At 37.5% G+C, this 21885-nt stretch overlaps 1 protein-coding gene across 3 annotated transcripts; it reads right to left on the reverse strand.

Moving 5' to 3' along the window:
- Positions 1-135: 135 nt before the first annotated feature.
- On the reverse strand, positions 136-20018 carry LOC130726892 (calmodulin-binding transcription activator 4-like). Of its 3 annotated transcripts, none has more exons than XM_057578220.1 (14): positions 19688-20018; positions 19450-19581; positions 16955-17070; positions 16246-16334; positions 15922-15967; positions 10286-10715; positions 9386-9537; positions 9127-9220; positions 8813-9033; positions 7742-8421; positions 6862-7295; positions 2386-2543; positions 1239-1532; positions 136-439 (listed from the first exon to the last, which is right to left on the reverse strand). In XM_057578220.1, exons 1-14 carry the CDS (start codon positions 19695-19697, stop codon positions 329-331), a joined length of 2967 nt encoding a protein of 988 aa, XP_057434203.1. In that variant the 5' UTR covers positions 19698-20018; the 3' UTR covers positions 136-328. The 3 variants fall into 3 exon arrangements, with proteins under 3 accessions (XP_057434203.1, XP_057434202.1, XP_057434204.1); XM_057578219.1 differs by having other exon boundaries at positions 8813-9036; XM_057578221.1 differs by lacking the exon at positions 19688-20018 and having other exon boundaries at positions 8813-9036; positions 16955-17045; positions 19450-19582.
- Positions 20019-21885: the final 1867 nt, after the last annotated feature.

A 21885-nucleotide genomic window follows, 5' to 3' on the forward strand; every position in this document is an offset into this window, starting at 1 on the left:
CGTCCAAGATTGAGGTCGCATAGTACTTGGATATTGGTGGGTTATGGCTAATCCAAGATATATAGATAGAAGGAAATGAGAGGGATGAGGGAATATTGAGTGCCACCAAGTTTTGCTACCAGACCTAGTGTGGAGTGAGCAATAAGAAAGAGACTATCCATTTCAGGCCATTTTGTACATATCATAAAGTAAAAAAATGTTCATAGCAGCATCACTGTACAACCTAGACTATTTACAAGCAAAAACCTCAAGCTCTACACAAATAACCCATGCAATAGCTACGGTGAAGCCAGAAACTCATCAATGAAAAGGAATAAAACTAGGAAGACTAGAGCGCTTCCCAGGGGAATTGAAACAAATCATCATCTTCAATATTGAAAGCATCCTCTACAGATGTTGTTGATAGCAGTGTTTCATCACTCGTGCTGCCAAGTTCAGCCTGTAAAAGAATTGGTAAGTTATGCAATATTCGAAACATGGGAGTTCTCCACAAGTCAAAAACATTGCTAGCTCTGCATGTTTAACTCACTACTTTATAACAAATGCTAACAATGCATTATCCAACCTTCTCTTTCTAACACATCTGTATTATTGGATAATAGGATAAAATCTCATACTGGTCTCACTTATGAAGAATGAACTCAAGTTATCTAACAAGAACAACATTAAGTTTTATAGAATAATGATATGTTAGAAAGAAAATATGAAGTAGTATGTTCCTCGCATTATCGTTAACTCTTTACCTTATTTCTGACTGTAACTGTAAACAAACACATTATGGAAGCATTAGGCTTAACAACTAATTATTATTTGCTCAATTTGAATGCAAAATATGGCATAAACAGATATCCGAGATATTACTGGTGGAACAGTTTGTCCCTATAATTTTACAAATGCTTGAACTTTGTACATTTCAATTGCTGCAATGAAACTCCTCTACTGTAAAAAACAAATGTGGTACAGAATCCAATATCTAATAATAAGTTTGATGTGGTTCACAATTTTTTACGTGGGTGGCATGTTAAAACGATCTATATCACCTTTCATTTCAAAAATTGTGATCTACGTCAGTTTATAACAAATTAATGTCTGGAGCCCATTTGTTCAATTTTGAAAGTAGAAAAACTTAATTGGAGCAATCGAAACTATAGAGATCAAAATTATGCATTTCGATTTCCTAAAACTAGAGGAACTGCAAATGCAATTAAGTATTTCTTCTTAGCTTTTAGCCTAGGTACCTTGGCTTGCCGATACATCTCAAGGAGGCGACTATATTGCTGACGAGCACGGGTAGAATGGACCATGGAAAGCACCCGTTTCAAAGCCTTTTCAACTGCTACATTTACTTTCTCTTTTCGGAACACCTTCAGAAAATCTTCATCATCACTTTCTTCATTTGTCTCCGTTTCTTTTTGAGAACTTCGTAAACCAACTCGTTTTCTCCGCCACCGTAGCACAACTTTGTCCAAAATTCCAACGGCCCATATTATTATCTTGTATTGCTTCCGAACCTGGTAACCCCTCACATGAGCCTGCCCAAATAAATGTAGAAATGCATGGTTAACATAAGTTCTTGTCGCTGTTCAATGTATATAGACAAATTATGTGCATGTCATGTCTACCTGGCTAAGTCTTATTTGTTAGAGTATAATATAAAACCATTAAAGTGGCCCTTACCCAACAACTTAAGCTTTTGGGATAAGTGGTTGTTTGACATGGTATCAGAGCCTCTATGGCCAAGAGGTCTAGAGTTCGATTCTTGCTCCCCTCACTTTCTAACTAAAAAGTGGAATTTAATTAAGCACATGGTAGGTGGGCCTGTGCATTTATCCACGCTTCAAGCCCAAAGGGCTCTTGCGTGAGGGGGCGTGTTAGAGTATAATATAAAACCATTAAAGTAACCCTTACCCAACAGCTTAAGCTTTTGGGATAAGTGATTGTTTGACATTATTTTCCTCTCTCTTTTATAAACAAATATATTCAACTTTTAAAGTACTCCCTCCGGTCCTATTTATAAGCATGAAAGAGAAGAAAAATTTTAGTCCTTTTTATAAGAACCAAATGAAAGTTTGAGCTATGTTAATTATTTTTTTTCCAATGATGCCCTTATTAATTCTAACTTGTAGAATGTGTCTCATTAATTATTCTCTCTCTTTCCCACTTTCCAACACGAATAATAAAAGGTAATTTTGGAAGTTTATTTTGATTCAAGACAAATTTAATGCATTTTATCTAGTTTTACTACATTTCTTAAACTATGTGAATTTTTTTGTTGTTGCTTATAAATAGGACCGGAGGGAGTATCTAAGATCTAATATCTACATATAGAGCTCTCAAAATTCGATTTGTCTGGTAAAAATGTTATAGCAACATAACACTTATTACCTGTATCTTTACTACTTTTTGGCGCAATGCTAAGAATTCTTTGCGACCTTTCCAGCCTCGGTATTTCTTCTGAATTGATAAGGCAGCATAATCACGTAAGCTTCGAATGCCAAATTTTGACAAGGCAGCAAGTGCTGGAATGTTATCGTCAATGCCACCTGCACAATTGGCAGACCATGAACCAAGAGCTCGGAGGAAACAAAAGATTTTGGTGCATAAATTAAATATCTAATATGCGGAAAATGTATGATTTTGTATTGACTTGTAAAATGATACATGAGCAGTATTTATAGAATACAAATGACTAAAGTCCTGGGCACTATTCTAGCCTAAAAATCAGGGAAAATATTCTCTCTATGAATGCTAATAACATTGACATAAAAGTCCTAATTAGCTGTACAAATCAGACTCTAATTATTCTAATTAGTGTGCTAATTAATTGCATTTGACTTTCAACACTCCCCCTCAATCTGGGTGGAAGATATCTATCATACCCATATTGGATCTGATATTTTCATATATGTTCCTTGGAAGAGCTTTGGTCATAATGTCTGCTGTTTGCTTGCATGATGGAATGTGATCAACACGTATAATCTCTTGATCAATTTTCTCCTTAATGAAATGCCTATCAATCTCCACATGCTTTGTCCTATCATCTGGTATACTTTCCTCTTCACTTCTTTTGACCGGCTCTATGGGGGTATTAGCTGCTTTGCATCCGAGCATCACTGTTTCTTGAAGTAAATCCAGAGTGTACTTCCTTTGAGAAACATAAATGCCATTCTTTGTCCGAGCAATTTCCATCCCTAGTAAGTACTTGAGCTGACCCAAATCCTTGACCTCAAATTCATTTGCTAAAAGACTCTTTAGACGTTTGATTTGGTCATAATCGTCTCCTGTAATAACGATATCGTCAACATAGACAATGAACAAGGCTATCTTCTCATCCATAGAGTGCTTAGCAAACATAGTATGGTCTGTTTGGCATTGAACATAACCATCTTCTTTGACAATCCTTGTTAGTCTGTCAAACCATGTTCTTGGTGATTGTTTTAGGCCATATAGTGATTTACGGAGTCTGCATACCATGTTTGAGGTGTTGGGTGACTCAAGTCCTTGAGGTATTTGCATATACACCTCTTCTTCTAACTCACCATTTAGAAAGGCATTCTTTATATCTAGTTGGTGAAGAGGCCAATCTAGATTTGCTGCCAAAGATAACAGGACTCGAACAGAATTGAGTTTTGCCACAGGTGCAAATGTCTCTTCATAATCCACTCCATATGATTGTGTAAATCCTTTTGCGACCAACCGGGCTTTGTACCTGTTTATACTTCTGTCAGCATTGTATTTGACTAAAAATATCCACTTGCATCCCACTGGCCTCTTTCCATCTGGTATAGTGGTGATTTCCCAAGTCCCATTTTTTACCAGTGCTTGAACTTCTTCTGTTACAGCTGCTGCCCATTCAGGTTTCTGCAGAGCTTCTTGAATATTTTTGAGAATTTCTATGGCAACAACAGCTACAAATAACCTGTATTTTTGTGATAACTTTCCATATGAAACATATCTCTCAATAGGGCGTTGAGTACAAGTTCTCACCCCTTTTCTCATGGCAATAGGAATATCAGTGTCAGTTGCATTCATGTTAGCAGGAATAGAATTAGGAACAGCATTACCCGTAGAGACTTCATTTTCTAGGGCTTGGTTGGACTCATGGTTCTGCGTTGGAGTTGTGCTCGACTCTACTTCTTTCTTCCTTTTCCTTTCAAAAGTCTTCAAGTTTCCTCCTTGTACTTTTGGGTCTTGATTCTGTTGGGATGAAGTTAAAACTTCAACTCCATCATTTTCAGTTCCTGCTACAACTTTTGTTGTCCTTTCAATTGGCTTAGGTGTTGTTTCAGCTGGTTGAGAGGAGGCTTGGGTTGGTAAGGTTTGTGCAGGTTCAGTTTGTTCAAGTACCAAAGATTGATATTCCAAAGTTTCAGTTGGATACCTGTATGATTGCTCCCCTTGAATGCCAACTTTGGTGTAATAGGCTTGATTCTCAAAGAAAGTTACATCCATAGTGTGGTAAAATTTTTTAGTTATGGGAGAGTAGCACCTATATCCTTTTTGGTGGGGAGAATAACCAAGAAAAATGCACTTGATAGACCTTGGGTCCAGTTTGCTACAGTGGGGGGTTGAGGTTGTGGACAAATGTTGAACATCCAAAGACTTTTAATGGAATGGAAGAAAGGATTTTGCTGGTTGGAAAGGTGGTTTGAATTGTGGATAATGGGGTCTTAAAGTCAAGGATACGGGAAGGCATTCGGTTTATGAGATATGTGGCCGAAAGGACAGCTTCTCCCCAGAATTGTTTTGGAACATTAGTAGCCGACATGATTGATCAAGTCACTTCCAGAAGGTGTCTATTCTTCCTTTCCGTAACTCCATTCTGTTGGGGGGTGTCTACACAAGAACTTTGATGAACAATTCCAACCTTTTGAAGGTAGGAAGTTAGAGCAAGATTGTAATACTCACGACCATTGTCAGTTCTAAGTATCTGAATCTTGCTTTGAAATTGTGTTTGCACCATGTTATGAAATACTTCAAAAATCTTCCCAACTTCTGATTTTTCCTTCATTAGAAACACCCAAGAGACCCGTGTGTGATCGTCAATGAAGGTGACAAACCATCTTGAGCCAGTAATGTTGTGAACCCGTGAAGGTTCCCATACATCACTATGGATTAATGAGAAAGGTTGAGATGATTTATAGGGTTGTGGTGGGTAATGGCTGCGAGTATGCTTAGACAATTGACAAGTTTCACACTGAAAATTCTTCTGGTTTTTATTGAATAATGAGGGAAAAATCTTTTCCAAGTACATGAAATTTGGGTGGCCTAATCTGTAGTGCCACAACATTACATCATTTTCACTACTTGGAACTGTTGCTACTGCATAAGAATGAGTCTTCAATTCTTCTGAGGTTTTCCATATATACTCCAACAATTCTCCTTGGTGGGGCCTAGCCTCTTGCAGTGATCACACGAGGGGCGAGTTTTCTTTTGCGGTGGCTGAGGTTGGTTTCATCTTGCTGCCATTGCAGAGCTTTCAGTGGATGGGGCTGAGATGGATGTCCCTAGCATGAGTTTCCTCCTGCTTTCTTCCCTTCTTACTTCTGAGAAAGCTTCCCGAATTTTGGGAAGTGGTTTGGTTCCAAGGATCCTTCCACGAACTTCATCAAGATCCTTGTTTAGTCCCAATAGGAACTTGTAAATTCTCTTTTTCGACCAGGTCCTTGTATTTCTTCTGATCCTCCGTACAACACCATTTAACTTCTTCATATATGTCCAGTTGCTGCCAATGTCTGTTGAGTATGTTAAAATACTCAGTAACTGAGGATTCTCTCTGTCGAAGGTCATGGAGTATGCTTTTTATCTCAAACACAGCAGATGTATTGTCGACATCGGAGTACGTCTCCTTCACTGCATCCCATATATCTTTTGCAGTGTCATAGAACATGAAATTTTCACCAATTTCATTTGTCATGGTGTTGAGCAGCCATGTCATCACTTGGCTGTTCTCAAGTTGCCATTTTTGAAGATTGGTGTCCCCTTTCTTAGGACACTTGGAATCTCTTGTGATGTAGCCTTCTCTTCCTTTTCCTTGGAGGAAGATCGTGACTGACCTTACCCATTGGTTATAGTTCTGGTCATTCAACTTATGACCAGTGATAAGGTGAGTAAGCCCGTCGTGTAAGCTGGTCGGAAATGATCCAGCCTCCGCCTTGAGTGACTCATCAGATTTTTGGTCTCCCATGGCTTGACGGTGCTAGGTTAGGGATGGTTCAGATCGAGCTCTGATACCATGCGGAAAATGTATAATTTTGTATTGACTTGTAAAATGATACATGAGCAGTATTTATAGAATACAAATGACTAAAGTCTTGGACACTATTCTAGCCTAAAAATCAGGGAAAATATTCTCTCTATCAATGCTAATAACATTGACATAAAAGTCCTAATTAGCTGTACAAATCAGACTCTAATTATTCTAATTAGTGTGCTAATTAATTGCATTTGACTTTCAACATAATATTATATTAACATGTATAAACTTTATGCTTGTAGAACAACTTCAAAAAGTATTTAAGGATATCATAGAAAATCCTGTTGCTGATAATAATTCAGAATGCAAACAAGTTTTAATAATTATTTAATTATGTCGAAGAACTTTTTCATGCGCTCCTGATTGTTGTTCTCTTTTATAATTAGCCAATAAGTGATTTCTTTGTGTAATAAATGTCATATCATGAGAGATAATAATGAGTTAATGACTATTAAGTTTTGAAATTAGAATTTAGTGATTAATAAGGAGATAGCAACACAACCCTCTAAATCATGGGAGCACTATCTAATCATGTATCTAGTATCTACATAATTTATTTTTAAGTGATTGGGGGAGCCCTATCATAACTAAGATCCGCCACTGACCTGCACTGATACCATATCCATCTAGACTGGAAGAAGCCATAGCGGCCACAACTTCTCTCTCTTTCCGTTTCCGGAAGGAATGTGCACGAAAAGCAGCCTGTATTCGAGCAGCTGCCAGAGCTGCATTTCTGACAGCATCCAAGGTATTTGCTACTGAAACCTGATCTTCACTGACTTCAAGATTTTCCTTAGACAGATGGCTTGTTAACTCAGCTGCAAACTCAGAAAAACCTTTAGCAATATCCCTCTCTTCCAATGTGAGGGATGACAGATGGCTTGTTAGATCAACCTCTGAAAGATACCCAGCAAGTCCCTTATGTCCATTGCAGGCCGCAATAGAGGCAGCAGTTTTACCAGTTGGATCTTGTGAATTCGGATCTGTCACTGCTCCAGCAGATGCGCCGGAAGCTATAAGTGAAGCAACCACCTTTTCCCTATCACAGAAGAAAATACTTCAGAGACATAATATATAAAATACCATGAATGAAACAACTTTCTAAAAGCAAGAGCACACGAATGAATCAACATTACTATTTAATTAATGTACCTAATCACATGGCCAGAGAAGGCTCGTTGTTTCAAAAAAAAAACCCGAAGCATTTGTCATGATTGATAAGGTTTCATGTACATGTTCAAGAATAACAGTAATTTTGCCAATAACTTATGATATGCAAAGCATTCTGTTACATGCACCACCAGTTTCTAACATTAAAGACAGATTTATTTCTCCTTATTGTTCTCTCTCATCATCTTTGTCTTCCCATCTCTCATAGAAAAAGTTCTAAGTACATTTTATAAAAGCACATTTTGTTCAAAATTTAGAAGCACGGATATGTTTTCACAATTACATACCAATATCAACAGCTCAGCTTTCTATTACCTTCCAAACCGTGCAGCCCAATGAAGGGCGGTCCACCCATTGATGTCACGGAAATTTACATTCACACCACAGCTGAGAATGGGGCTCAAGGCCCACTCGAAGCCCAACCCAGAAACCATGTGAATAATCCCCTGCTCTTTCTTGGACAAAAAACAACCTGTCCCTTCATCTCTTTCATGGGATCTGTAGGAAAGCCAGAGCTGCAGCTTATCCTTCAGCAGCTCTTCAAGAAGCCAATCAATAGTACCAGATGAAGTTCCGCTGCCAACAAGGAGAGTGTCTATAATATGGCTCCATGAATCATCATCTGCTTCTTGTTTGGTTGGAAGGTGACTTCCAGATTCTATAATGTCATGCTTTGCTGTCGTAGGAGAAAGGAGCATCTGTGCAAATCGAACAAGTAATAACAGCTCTTCTGGACTTCTAGTGGCCACTGTTTCCAATGAATCACAGCGAGCACAACTATTGGTCCTATTGCGAAACTCAAACTCTCTGACTTCACTGCATGGCTCCCTATTTCCTGAAGTAATGCACAGAGTGACCTTTCCGAGAGGATGGGGCGGAGTTTCACAACTGATTACGCCATCCTGAATTATCTCAACAGGAACTTCAATATCACCAAACATACAACCCCACCTAGAATCCGAGGAAGGGAGGAGAAATGACCCAATAATGATCACCTATGCATAGAACATGGGAATTCAGGGTTCAAATAAGCAGCATTAGTGGGATTTGTATCATATCATCTAGAAAATTTGAAAGACAAAAAATAGAATCAGGAAAGGAAATAGAGCAGAGACGAAGTTTATGTCCCTAGTAGTAAAATCTTCAAAATAAAAAGCTAAGAGATTGCATGACATTTCCCTTTGCCAATCAAATTTCCTAAATCTTTCATTCAGGCTGTGTATACATTTTAAAGCTATTCAGGAGGTACCCAGGTAAGGCTAAGAACTAAGGACCAATAAGATTATCAAAATGAATAACACTTTTATCATTCAGAAGATAAACATTCATAGTGCAATCAAATTATTACATAGGGCATAGTAAGAGTGGGAATTGAAAGGCAAAAACCTTTGTAGTCTCAGTGGCATAACAATATTCTGGGGAGACTTCCCTAATTGTAAATTTCTGTTTCTCTGAAACAATCAAGCTTGAATCTGTACCCAGAGGTTCTTGAATTTGGATTTGATCAAAAAATGTTGTGTAGTAGTCAGAATTAGTTCCTTGAGTTTCTTCCAAAGAATATAGAGGACTTGTGACTCCACCAATGTCTTGAGGAAATGAGAAGGCAACTGCTAATATGGGATGTGAATCAGAGGTAGGACAATTTTCATAATATGCCAAAAAGAGAAATTCTCATGTTATTAAAATAAAAGTAGTCATACAATTCTTCTCAGCATTATTACTGTTGGAGATTAGCCAGTGGCTGCTTTCCTGGTTGGCAATAATTTCCCTTCGTGAAGAAGATAGTAACTTTTCCTGTTTTAAGTAGACAAATTTAATTTCTTCAAAATCTTTTAAAAGAAGAGTATACATAAATAGCATTTAAATGTCAAGAAATGCAGAAAAACATAAATAAATGATATGGACATTTTAGTAAACATAAACTCTAAGAAACATGAAATATTTCTTAGCAATACTTACATTTTCAAATGCCTCGTATGGATGTTGCTCTGGTAACTTGATAACGGATGAAGGCTTGCACGATTCCAGCATCTCCGTCCAAGATAATGACTTTTCATGTCCATCAGGGCAATCATGATCAAGTAATGCATGGTAATCATTACGACTGTCATCTATATTAAATACATAAATTTTAGAAGCTTTTTTATTTCCTTTTTTTTATAATTGATGTTTAATTATAATAAAGAGTACAGAAAACAAACTACAAAGCATTAATGGAATAGATTGAATCCAATTCCAACCAAGAGCTAAGTGTGACAGTTCAGAAAAACAAATAAAGGTTTTGAATGGATGAATAGCTGATTTACAAGGAAATACTTCAATATCCTGTGCATTATATAACCAGAACACTTTTTTTAATGTAATTCAAGCACAAAAGAAGATAAGTTATCTTTTCACTTATATATAACATAAAGAGTTATACACATTAAATGTTTAAACACTTGCTCATGGTTAAAAACTTTTGCTGAGATCCCCTGAACTCCTATTGGAGTGATTCCAGATACAAGAAACCTAATTGTGAGGTAGTAGTGACTTTAGATCGAGATTTTTTTACTTGTTCATCACATGAAACAACCAGCGTACAGAAATTGGGGAATTAGGATAAATGCAGTTCAAACAGTCATTTAAAATTAGCTGTGAGGGTGAAAGAAAGAAGCTGCCTGCATGTTACATTAGGAGAAGACAAGTATCTATGACTGAACGCATCAAAAGACAATCAAAGGTAAATCCCAATACTGAAGATAATAACACAAATGTTTTAGTGTTTTACTGAATTAAAACATTTTAGGTTTACGATGCCCAACCCCTCCCCCCCCCCCAACAAAATTATTTGTAACAATGCAAGATTGTCTAAATTACCTTGTCTTCCATTATAACCATCATAATGTTCTTTATGGTCATCTGGTCTCGAGAATGCTGAAGAGATATCTTCTTTGTAAACCAATATTTGATCTTGGCAAGGTGTTAGGTCATGTGGAACTTCATCCTTACTGTACAAGGGAGAAAATTCCTTGAAGCTGTCCTCATTCAGACTTAACTGTTCTTCCAACTGGCGCAAAACTTTTGCATCTGTTTCATCCAGGTGACTCATTATAATGTTCCCGGTAACCATATCAGAGGTAACATCCAAAGACCCAAGGCTGGAGAAATTCAGTTTAGGTTCACATGAATCATCACCAAGCATTGATGCTGTCCCTGGGTTCTGAGTAGTATAAGAGCTACCAGTCTGACTAAACACAGAAGAGGAACCTGGTGACGATTGTCTGGCAGGTCCAGAATTAGGTTTGGCCTGCAATGCGTGAATGTAAAAAGAATTGTCAAGCTCAAGGGTGGGCTGCAAAGATATACTACTTCACATGGTGAATGAATGCAATCGGATAATTGCCATTCATAAGTGCCATATGTGAGAAAACTAGAATGTATTTACATTAGAGGTTTCAACAATCAGAAAATGAAGTAAATTAGTTCTTTGTTATGAAACCAACTATCCCAAAAACTTAAGCCGTTGTGTAAAGACACATGAATGATTTTATATTATACTTCAAACACTCCCCCTCACGCAAAAGCGCATTGGGCTTGAAATGCGGACAATAACAGGCCCACATGCCATGTGCTAAAACTCAAGTTTTTGTAATTAGAATAATGGGGGCAACAAGGATCGAACTTTGAACTACTTGGTCATAGAGGCTCTGATACCATGTCATGAAATTAAATGTCCCAAAAGCTTAAGTTGTTGGGTGAAGACAGAATGGTTTCATTTTATACTTCTGTCATTGTTGAATACAACTGTACATCAGGAATTTGAAGGATCCAAAGTGAATGGACCTCCAATCCATGTCTACAAAAGAAAGAAAAAAGGGAATAGGCACAGAAGTAGGAACAAGCAATCAGTGGGAGAAGAAATGGAAGGATCTAATAAAATGCACAGCTTTCATGAGGGTATAGGTGTTGGGGAGGCTGGGAGCATGCAACGAGAATGAAGGGTCTGGATGAGAGTTGAAAAGGAAGGCATACATTCGGGAAGTTATAGGGACAGAGCAGAGGAGTTTCCTTCTGATATTTCCTTTACTGTTTCGGCACTATCAAATTCTACACAATTGTAATGAACATTTGTCACTGAACTTCTCTGAAATTTCTATATTAAACTCCTATCAGATTTTGTATTAGTAATTCCTGGTTCTAGGAGTCTCTGGATGGTGTCAACATGAATGGAGAGTTGTTTGGAGAGTGTTGTAGCTGGCTAAATCAAATGTGGGCTTCAATCCAGAAAGCTATTGGCCAGCAAGAGGGGCATCTGAAGCAGATGGTGTCATACTTCATGGGCGAAGATCCGCATGGGTGGTTGCACAGGGTGGAACATCATCTCAAGATTAAACGTATCACAAAAATAGGAATGTGGACAGAGTAGTGGTGTGTTTGGAGGTGAAGGCCTTGAATTGGTTCCGATGGTTGGAACCAAGAGTTACAGTAGTCAGTAGTCACTTGGTTAGTATTTCATCAAGCACTTGGTCAATTTTGATTTGTCTATCATCCTACTCTGATATATTTGTTAGAAATATAATATGAAATCATTCATGTGATTTACCCAACAACTTTAACTTTTGGGAAAATTGGTTTATGGTATTGTATCAAAGCTTCTATGACGCAACAGTTTAGAGTTCAGTCCTTGTCATCACCATTCTTCTAATTATAACAAGAATTTTAGTATAGCTGAGCATGTACAATGTCCATCACGTGAGGGGACGTGTTAAAAGCAGGGTTGTTAATGGCGGATAGCGTAGTGTAGCGGCAAGCCCAAATAACGCTATTGCGGCGCTATAGCGGCAAATAGCGCAAATAGCGGTGAATAGTGGAGTAACGGTGAACCCCCAGAACGCTACGCTGTAGGCTATTGCGCCGCTATAGCGCGCTATTAACATGCCTGGTTAAAAGTACAACATAAAACAATTAATGTATCTTCATCCAATAGCTAAAGCTTTTCAGATAGTTTGGTCATGACATTTCCTTTTACCATTTCTGTATTTTCAAGTGTTTTTCTACTATAGTCAAGGTTCTACATAAATTCCACTTCCTATCATAGTCCGAACACTAATCAATAACTTTATCTTAAATCATTTACATAAGATAATTTGATACTGTTGAATATCTGTTAAGATTTAGTTTATTATTAGTCTTATCTCATTGAGATATAGTTTAGATTTGTTTATCTATTTTAGATTAATATCTATTTAAATAGAGATGATATCTATTTAAATAGATAAAGGTTTAGATAGATTTAGTTTCTTTTGATCTCTTTGTTAGTCTATATATATTGTAGTCTTTAGTCACGTATTATCAATGAAATATACAAGTAATATTTTCATCAAATTCAAGTTGGTATCAGAGCAAGTTTCGATCCTACCGCTGTGAGGGGGCTCTTCCCCCGTGAGCCCCCTCATGGTGACTTTCCAAATCTCTTTGGATTTATTTTTCATACTTTGCTTCCGCGCTTGTTAGTTCTAGCCGTTTTCTTACGGCCTTGTTTCTTTCTGATCATGGTTCCCTTTCTCTTGGAACCTTAGTGATCCTTGTCACGTTCTTGGCAGTCACTATTGGCGTTCAACACTGTCAACATCTTTCCACCGCCGTTTTCCGAAGTTGCACAAAACGGATCAGAAACACCTTCATCTTTTCCCTGAAGCGTCGCCGCCTGTATCTTGAGCAAGGTTGGTCCTTGAGTGGGCGAGTCTCATTGATTAGTGAACACTAAGAATCTGTGGTAGGAATATCTATGTCTCTCCCACGGTACCCCCGTTCATACTTATCTGTTGCGGTGCAAGGAATGGAATACGAATTCTTAGTATGGCGTGGTCAATAATTCGAGATTGTACTGATTCAGTAATGTGGTCTTTGTATGGTCAATGGCTGGTATTATTTTAATGGAAGCAAGCTGCAGAGTTTGATTAAGGTCTCCAGTGGTGCAGCACCTTTGAATGCAGCGGATATTTATTACTTTGTCCAAACTTTCCTAATCTTGATTTCATACAAGATACGTGAATAACGAGGAAGCAAAATTTCAACAATAGATAAAGATGATTATTGGAGATGTTGTTTATTTCAATCAGGATGAGTATATACATACATCTGATCGCTATCTGATCGCTTGCAAGGTATTATCAAATACAAGGGCTTTCAGATTGCTCCTGCTGATTTAGAAGTTGTGTTAATTTTGCATCCTGAAGTAGTTGATGTTGCTGTTACAACTACCATGGATGAAGAAACTAGAGAGATACAAGGTGGCTCTTTGGTCCAGCCAAGTTCTCAATTAGTGTGTTGGGTTACTCCGGTAATATTTCTTCTGTTGAATGGATGTATGCATCTGATGTGCACTGCAACTCTTTCTTAGAGTCCAATATTGAAGCTGCTATTGTTTGAAAGGGCAAAGTCTTTACCTACTCGTTGGGAGTAGGCGGTGAAGGGAAATTTCAAGTCTCTACAATTTCTGATTACCGCATTGCACTGTGTGGCAGTAGCTTCTCTTCTCGAGTTAATCATATTTGTTACAAGCTATGCATATGACATATATGCTCTAGCTTGAGGGGAAGATTTGGATATTGCTAAATATCCTAATAGAGACCACAGTCAACCACCTCCGACAATCGTTACCCTTTGTTGTTGTTTGGTGGAGGTTGTATTCAAGAAGTGTTTGGTTGGATCTAATTGTATTGCGCTGCTACACTATTGATAGTCTTTGAATGTTCCATGTGATTGCAAGAATTGAAATTCTTCTCCTTAGCAATTGGCAATGGTAATTCGTTTGTTTGGTGAAGGATTGCATTGTTTAGATCTCGGGTGTGAAAGATTTTATTGTTTGGCTCTATTTTGAGATGTTGTGCTGCCACCATGGTGATCGTACGGTCTTCCTCTTCCAGTTTGGTTTGTGGGTCTGCTGTGTTTTTCTCATCTGCGATGTTTCTCGCTGTTTGAGATCTTAGTTTGTGTCTCATGGTTCGAGATGCTCTTATTATATTGATCTTGGCTGACTTTATGCAATTTGGTTTTGTTTGGTTTTGAAGGTGACAGTGTCACCTTCGTTTGTTTTGTCTCGATTGTTTGGTTCTGGTTTTAGGGCTTCAGCTGCGAGTTGCGCTGGCCCACTCTCTAGTTGAGAGTTATTGGTTCTGGTTTTAGGGCTTCAGCTGCGAGTTGCGCTGGCCCACTCTCTAATGTTTGAGAGTTGTCTGTGTCAAATTTGACACCATTGTTTGTCTTAGAAGCCATCAATCGATCCACCTCAAGTATGTTTTATCTCTGTGTGGTTGTTGTTGGTGAGTTGTTGCTTCAGCCTTGTTTTGTTTTCGGGCGTATTGTTGCTGGTTTTTCGCCATTGTTTGCTGGCTCAGCTACCCTATGACACTCCAGAAGAATTGGTTTTTGTCTTGCATCAATGTCAGCCAGATCAAGTATGAGAAGTTGTCTTTTGCCTGCCCATGGATTTAGCAGAAGTTCGAAAGATTATTCAATTTGAAGTATGAGAAGTTGTCTTTTGCCACCATGGATTTACTAGAAGTTTGAAAGGTTATTCAATTCAGAGATTCGCCAAGAGCCCAAGACTGTCATTTTTAAGGGATATCTATTAAGATAATTTTCTTCTTGGGTTAGATTTGTTACAAGCTTAAAGCTAAGTAAGCTTTAGCTTGAGGGGGAGTGTTGAATATCTGTTAAGATTTAGTTTATTATTAGTCTTATCTCATTGAGATATAGTTTAGATTTGTTTATCTATTTTAGATTAATATCTATTTAAATAGAGATGATATCTATTTAAATAGATATAGGTTTAGATAGATTTAGTTTCTTTTGATCTCTTTGTTAGTCTATATATATTGTAGTCTTTAGTCACGTATTATCAATGAAATATACAAGTAATATTTTCATCAAATTCAAGTGATACTATCAAGGCCCCTAGAGAATGGCTATTTCTATTGAACCTGGTCTTAAAATCAGGTATTGCAATGTAAGCTCTGGGCACATCTGTGAAGTTAGAGATCAATTTAGCTGAGCCAAAAGAAAAGTTCATTTTGGAGGTGGGGTAGTTATGACAGTCCAAGTTTGTATCTCATCACAATCTAGCTCTATGATGTTATTTTGAGTGATAGTTATAGAATTATTTTGAAATATAGAAAAATGAACATCATTCATTTTGGAAACGTTCATGTTAATTGTTTGGAGAGTATTGGAATTGATATACGACAGAGAGAGAGAGAAAAAGAGATTAAAAGAATAATGAAATGGAGCATTGCATAGAAAACAAGAGGACTGAAATTTCATAAGAAAATTAAAATTAACGAAAGCTTCAAAAAAAGGAGTAAGGGCTTAAAGTGGCATTCCAGAAACATGGCAGTACAGTGAGCCATGTAGGAGCTATCCAACCTGAACATACAAGCATCCCCAGTTTTCACACTTCTAACAATCTGCAATTTTTAATTTTTATCTGATATCATGTTGTGGAAACTCACCTCATTTATATCTCTGTAATGCACGAGTACTATATGCTCATATTCCCTGCCATGAAACAATAAATAGCAAGGACAGATATGAACATCCATTACAATAACAGATTAGCATATGAAAGAAAACAACTTTAGATTATTTATGTATACCGAAGGTTAATTGTTTTCAAAGTCCAGAATTTTCATGGTAATTAATATAATGTTCAGTTACCTTTAGGAAGATATTTTTCCAAAAAGTGGATGTTTGAATGTAGATTTAAGTGATACAGCATACAGAGGTATGCTATAATATGAAGGATTTGCAGTCAGCTATAGTTAAAATTTACTCACGGATCCAACATCCAATAGCTCCGCCTCTGGAAAGTACGGTTCTCCTCTCCATGTGCATAGTAACAGTTCAGGATTTCAACATTTCCAACCTAATCATGCAGAATAGTATGATAACTCAGATTGAGAAAACCAAATTATATAATACCATCTCAAACAATTGTTGGCATCAATATAGCAATGACAAGTGAATTATTGAAAAAATGGCTTACCAGTAAACCTATTAAAGAGAGAGTCGATTACATCTCAATTCTCTGTTACATCTCATACACATAAAGAGTACTTGCCGAACAAAATTCTTACTATTTTTTCCAAAAGCATTTTGGAAGCTATCCCCAGGCAGAGATAACTATGACATAGATTTGAAAATGAAATTTCCAATGAGGATAATTATTTATGAACGATACCGTGTTTCAACAAGTTTGAGATTCTACCGAATTTTTGAATATGTCTTCCTAATAATTTAGTAGTATTGGTATCAATTTTTCCCCGTACATAGATTTATGGGCTGAATTTTCACCACTCAGACCTACAGTAAGTATCCAGCCTTTTGCATTTTAAGCAAGAGAAAACAAAACTAAAGTAGGAATGATGTCTTTGCATACAGAGATATAACAACAACAATGTCAAATTACAAATAGTCGTTTTCCTCTAATAAATCAAGAAAGGAAAAGGATGAAGTAGAAGAACACCACAGACACTTTTGCCTCACCTTAAGCCGTTCATGTGCTTCTCCCACAGTTTTGCCATCTCTTTTCTTCCGCCAATTATGACCATCTTTACGGAAGAAACGTAGGACTCTTCTGTTAAATAGAAACAGGGATCCACCTGTTAATCAATTTGGAATGTAGTTGACAATCAGAAACACATAACCCAGTAACAAACATGAAACAGAAAATCTGTCAGAGTAAAATGGAACGAACTGAAGCATGAATCTGTGTTCAACTGAAGCAACTAGGTTTGCTACATATTTCTGAGTTATACATCAGAGAAGAAAGGTAGTATCATGCCCCTATTGTACCTGAATACTTCTCAGCTAACTCAAATTCCCTAACTCCAAGTACCTAGCACTAACTACCCCCTGCACCAAGCTGAGGTCGGTAGATGTCTACCATGCCTAGCTTGGCCAACAAAGAGGCAAAAGGATGAGGATGGAGAAAACTGCAAGTCGAGATTATGAGGGAACTGGGAGCCAGCACATAGCACCAGCTTAAGCTTTCTCACGCACACACACCAAGTGACAATTAATATCAAAATGCTATGTGCTTCATTGAAGACTGGATTGGCAGCAATGTATAAAGCACTGTGATTATCGTTGTATAATACTGGAGTCTTGGCACAAGAAACATGAAGGCGTCGAAGAAGATAAAGCAACAACTGAAGTTCACAGGTGGTAGAAGCTAGGAACCCATAGTCAGCTTCAGATAGGGAGTCGAGTAAAGAAGGCACCCCACCAACCATCTATACGAAGAAACATCCTCAAAGGGTTTCCCAGAATCTTAATGCAATTTAATAGAGGGATCAAGAGAAGTGCTAGCTTGTTTAGAGCCTAATAAGCCTGAATTTGAGAGGAAATAAACTTCCTTTGGCAATAGGTAATGCCATGCTTTGAGTGTGCTACTTCCAGGCCCTGGAAGTATTTAAGAGAAGTGGCTGAATTTTCAAATACAGGTATTGCAAACATAGTCATTATGGTAAGATGGCTGATCCTAGGCCCTTGGCTGATTTTTCAAATAGAGGTATTGCAAACATAGTCATTACGGTAAGATGGCTGATCCGAGGCCCTTGTAGATCTTGTTATGAGAGAATCACCAGGAGAAGCTGTTGTGCCTTGCGCAGCAAAATTGGTGTCTGCCGTGGGAGCTGTAGAATCACTATGCATATGAGAATCGGCAGGAGAAGTTGCTGTGCTTGAAGCATAAGAATAAAACCGGCAAGAAGTACGGAGTGGTGTGCCATTGCTAGGCAAATATACTCGTATAATTGTACATTTAGAAAAAGAAAGATCTCTCGATATGAAGTTCATAAAATAAACAACCTCTAGTCCATGAAGTGGAACTTCCTGGCCCAGGGATCTAGTTCCCCGCGATGAAATTGAACTTTCTACTTCCTCGTGATGAGCATGTAGTGTTGAAGTATAACAAAGGGATACAAAAACCTTGTAATCTGAGAGATCAGGTCGAGATTAGAGAACCATAAAGTGCTCAGAAAGGAGCCAGGTTTTGCAAAGACTAAGTAGGGTTCCTATTGATGATGAACACTGTATACTGAATAGCATAGCTCCATATATGCTTTGGAAATGAGAGTGAAACAGCAGAGGCCTGCGATGCCGCCTCTCAACCCTGGCATTTTGCTGTGAACATTCTACATAGCTGGTCTGGTAAATGATTTCCCAAAAGATTGGTTCTCAATGTTTTGTACCTGAGCACTTCTGAGCTAACTAACACTAACTAACTCCAAGTAACTAGGACTAACTAACCAACTGACAGAAACTCAGTAAAACTAGGGCCGTGGAGTAGGCAAAGCCATCAAGGCTATTGCCTAAGGCCCCCTACCAACTTAAGGCCCCCAAAAAAATTAGTATATATAGTATATACTACCGAGTCTTGACAGAGATAATTAAATAATGAAAAAACATACCATATAAATTGTAACATGGGAATTGAGAAATGTGAGAAGTACTGCAACTTTAACAGTTATTAGTAGTAGTGTTTTATATTAGCAAATTTAAATTTTCCAAAAAACTAATAAATAAAATATTTGTTACTTTTATAGTCCCAAAATTGAAAAGTTAATTTGTATTTACTCATAATTGTTGGCTAATATTTTTTGAATTATATATTTATAGTACTGTACAAGTTTTCTCTTCAATCATTGTTTCTTCTCCCAATTTTTTTTTTCATTGTTTTTACCTTGAAATGGATAATCAAAGGAGATATTTGATATCAAACTGTTGTAAAATTTCTCACCATTTTATTCCTTGCATTTCAGGTTATATTATTCATAATTTTATTTACATATTTTTATTCCTATTCTTTATAAGAAAAAAAATGCCCAATAAAAATTACGAATTTGATTTTAAAAAATTGAAGAAAAAAAAAAGGAAAGTTGAAAAACTAATTGAATATCAACGTGACGCTCTTAATAAATTTGTTTAAAATGATATAAAAGCAAGTTTAATAGGTGAAAACGTGATAATGAAGTTACCTGTTGGCTGATGAGGGGGCACGTTGGTGAATTCACACTCGTTGTGATTCCTCAAAATGTAAAGCACTTCAACAGGCTTGAGCCATCTTTTCTTAGCTTCTTCATACAACTCACTGATATTGTATTCCAAACCTGCCATGAAGGAATTCAAACCAAGTCAAAAAAATTGACACAAATAGATAAATTGAAAAATCGGGAAGAAGCAGTGAATAATGAATATGAGGAGCACAGACTTTACCAGGTGGCATCGTGACTGGTCACGAAATGGAAAGAAGAAATAAAATTAGAGAAACTGCGTGCCCACTCCACAAGCAGGAGTTGTATCCAGACATAAACCTACTAATTAGGGATCAAAAAGCCCCAATTAATCCAATATGAGAAAGTGATTAATTGAAGCTCTTAACGATCTGAAATCATATGCCCACGCCCCACAGTAAGTGACTTTTGATGAACACCGGTGAGCTTGCGGCAACAGAGACAGAGTGGAGCTCGCAGTGTTATAAGATGCAGAAGTTGAAGAGAAAGAGTAGTGTTCAGCTTAACAACCCACAAACCCAATCGTAATTAGTGTGTTTATAAAAAAAATATAGTATATATTTTGGTAATGGAGGTTGGGTGTCATTTCATTTTTCTAGCTTATTTTAACCACACTCAATTTTCAGTTATGAAAATGACAATTATTGAAGACTATGTTCTATTGTACGTTGCGCTGAGATATTTGCACTTTTGTCCCTCTAGCAAAAAAAATTCTCCTATATTTAGTGTTCTTGGCTCTTATTGGTTTTTAAGGAAATTTAATGGCAAATACAAAAACATATATAGAAAAGTCTAGATATAATACGTGTGCGTTAGGCACGGGTGTATTTATAATATTGTATAAAATTATTATATTTTAAATAAATAAATATCAAAATAATTTATAATTATAGAATATAATAAAATAAAATTAATTTTGTTAAAAACAAATTAACTATAACACATAGTTTAAATTTACTAAATAATATTTTGCGTTATTAAAATTATGAAATATAATATTTATCATTTATTAATTTAAATCATGATATATATATATATATATATAAATTTAAAAATTAACTTAGTTTTATTTTAATATTTTAAATTTTTTTCCTCAAATTATGATTAACATTAAAATTTAATTTTAAATATGAGAAATTTTTTTTTTGAACGTTAAAATATGCTAGGGTTTCCCCGTCATTCTCTGGTCTTGGTAAATCCTAGGTCCAAAATATTGGCGTCATCTATGGCTCTTTCCATTGACGTTGATAGGTGTATGGAGAAGTTGTGCTTGAGTCACAGGTTTCATGCAGACAAGGTATGCACATCGCTGCCGTGCACCGCATCGATGACTAGTGAGGCGGTACGATGAGCGAGATGCTGATCAGATCTCGGTTCGGGTTTTGCAGCAGGAACCTCAAGTGGAGCAAGAGGCTTCATTGGTGGCGGCCCAACCACGGGTGACGCAATCTCAGGCGGTGCTGGTTCCAGATCCAACTCTTAGGAATGGCTCGGAACCACCAGTTGCCCTAGATCTAGGTCATGGAGGAGGTGGTGTGGTGCCCCTCTAGTGGGTCCTGATCTAGATCATAGGGTGGGTGGAAGACCTTTGCGTGACGTAGATCTGCAGCAGGGGGTGACGCAGACGGATTTACGACAGGTTCTTGATACGATCCGGGCGGTTCAAAGGTAGAACGAGCAGTTGCAAGCTCAGGTGGAGTAATTGAGTCGGATGCGGAATTTCTGCCAAGGACGTCACGTAGAAGCAGGGGATGTGTTTGAATTCTATCGTTTTGCACCGGCGATGGCGGCTGTGGAGATTTCGGAGTATCTCCAGACTTTGACGCTAGATATGTATTCGGGTGAGTCAGACCCAATGGACCACCTACGCTATTTTAACACGAAAATGGCTATTAGATGAGCCACTGATTCAGTTAAGTGCAAGTTGTTCCCTTCAACATTTAAGGGAACAACGATGACCTGGTTTATCAAGCAGTCGCCCCAGTCCATGCGTAACTTCACAAATCTTTCTACAAAAAATTGACTCAATGTTTTGCAGCTCAAGTGCAGAAGGCACCACAACAGATTTGTTTAGTGTCTGCCAACAACAAGGGAAAATGATAAAAACATACATGGCGCGCTTTAGCAAAGTGTTAGTTCAACTAGAGGATGCAAACCCACTAGTGTGTTGCTACTTTTAAGCATGGCCTTCGGGCGGGGTCCTTGAATAGTGATTTGACCAGGAGACCCGCCCAAGACATGTCAGAGCTAAGGGCGAGGGTACATGAGTTCATATTGGTTGAGGAGGATGACCATCAAAAGAAGGAAAGAGATAGGTGGCAAAGAGACATGGAAGTGAGTAAATATTCTAAGTCAAGCAGAACAACAACAACCACCCAAGGATTCCAAGCCAGTGCAAAG

The sequence above is a fragment of the Lotus japonicus genome, chromosome 6, assembly GCF_012489685.1.
Source record: "Lotus japonicus ecotype B-129 chromosome 6, LjGifu_v1.2".
NCBI classification, from domain to species: domain Eukaryota; kingdom Viridiplantae; phylum Streptophyta; class Magnoliopsida; order Fabales; family Fabaceae; genus Lotus; species Lotus japonicus.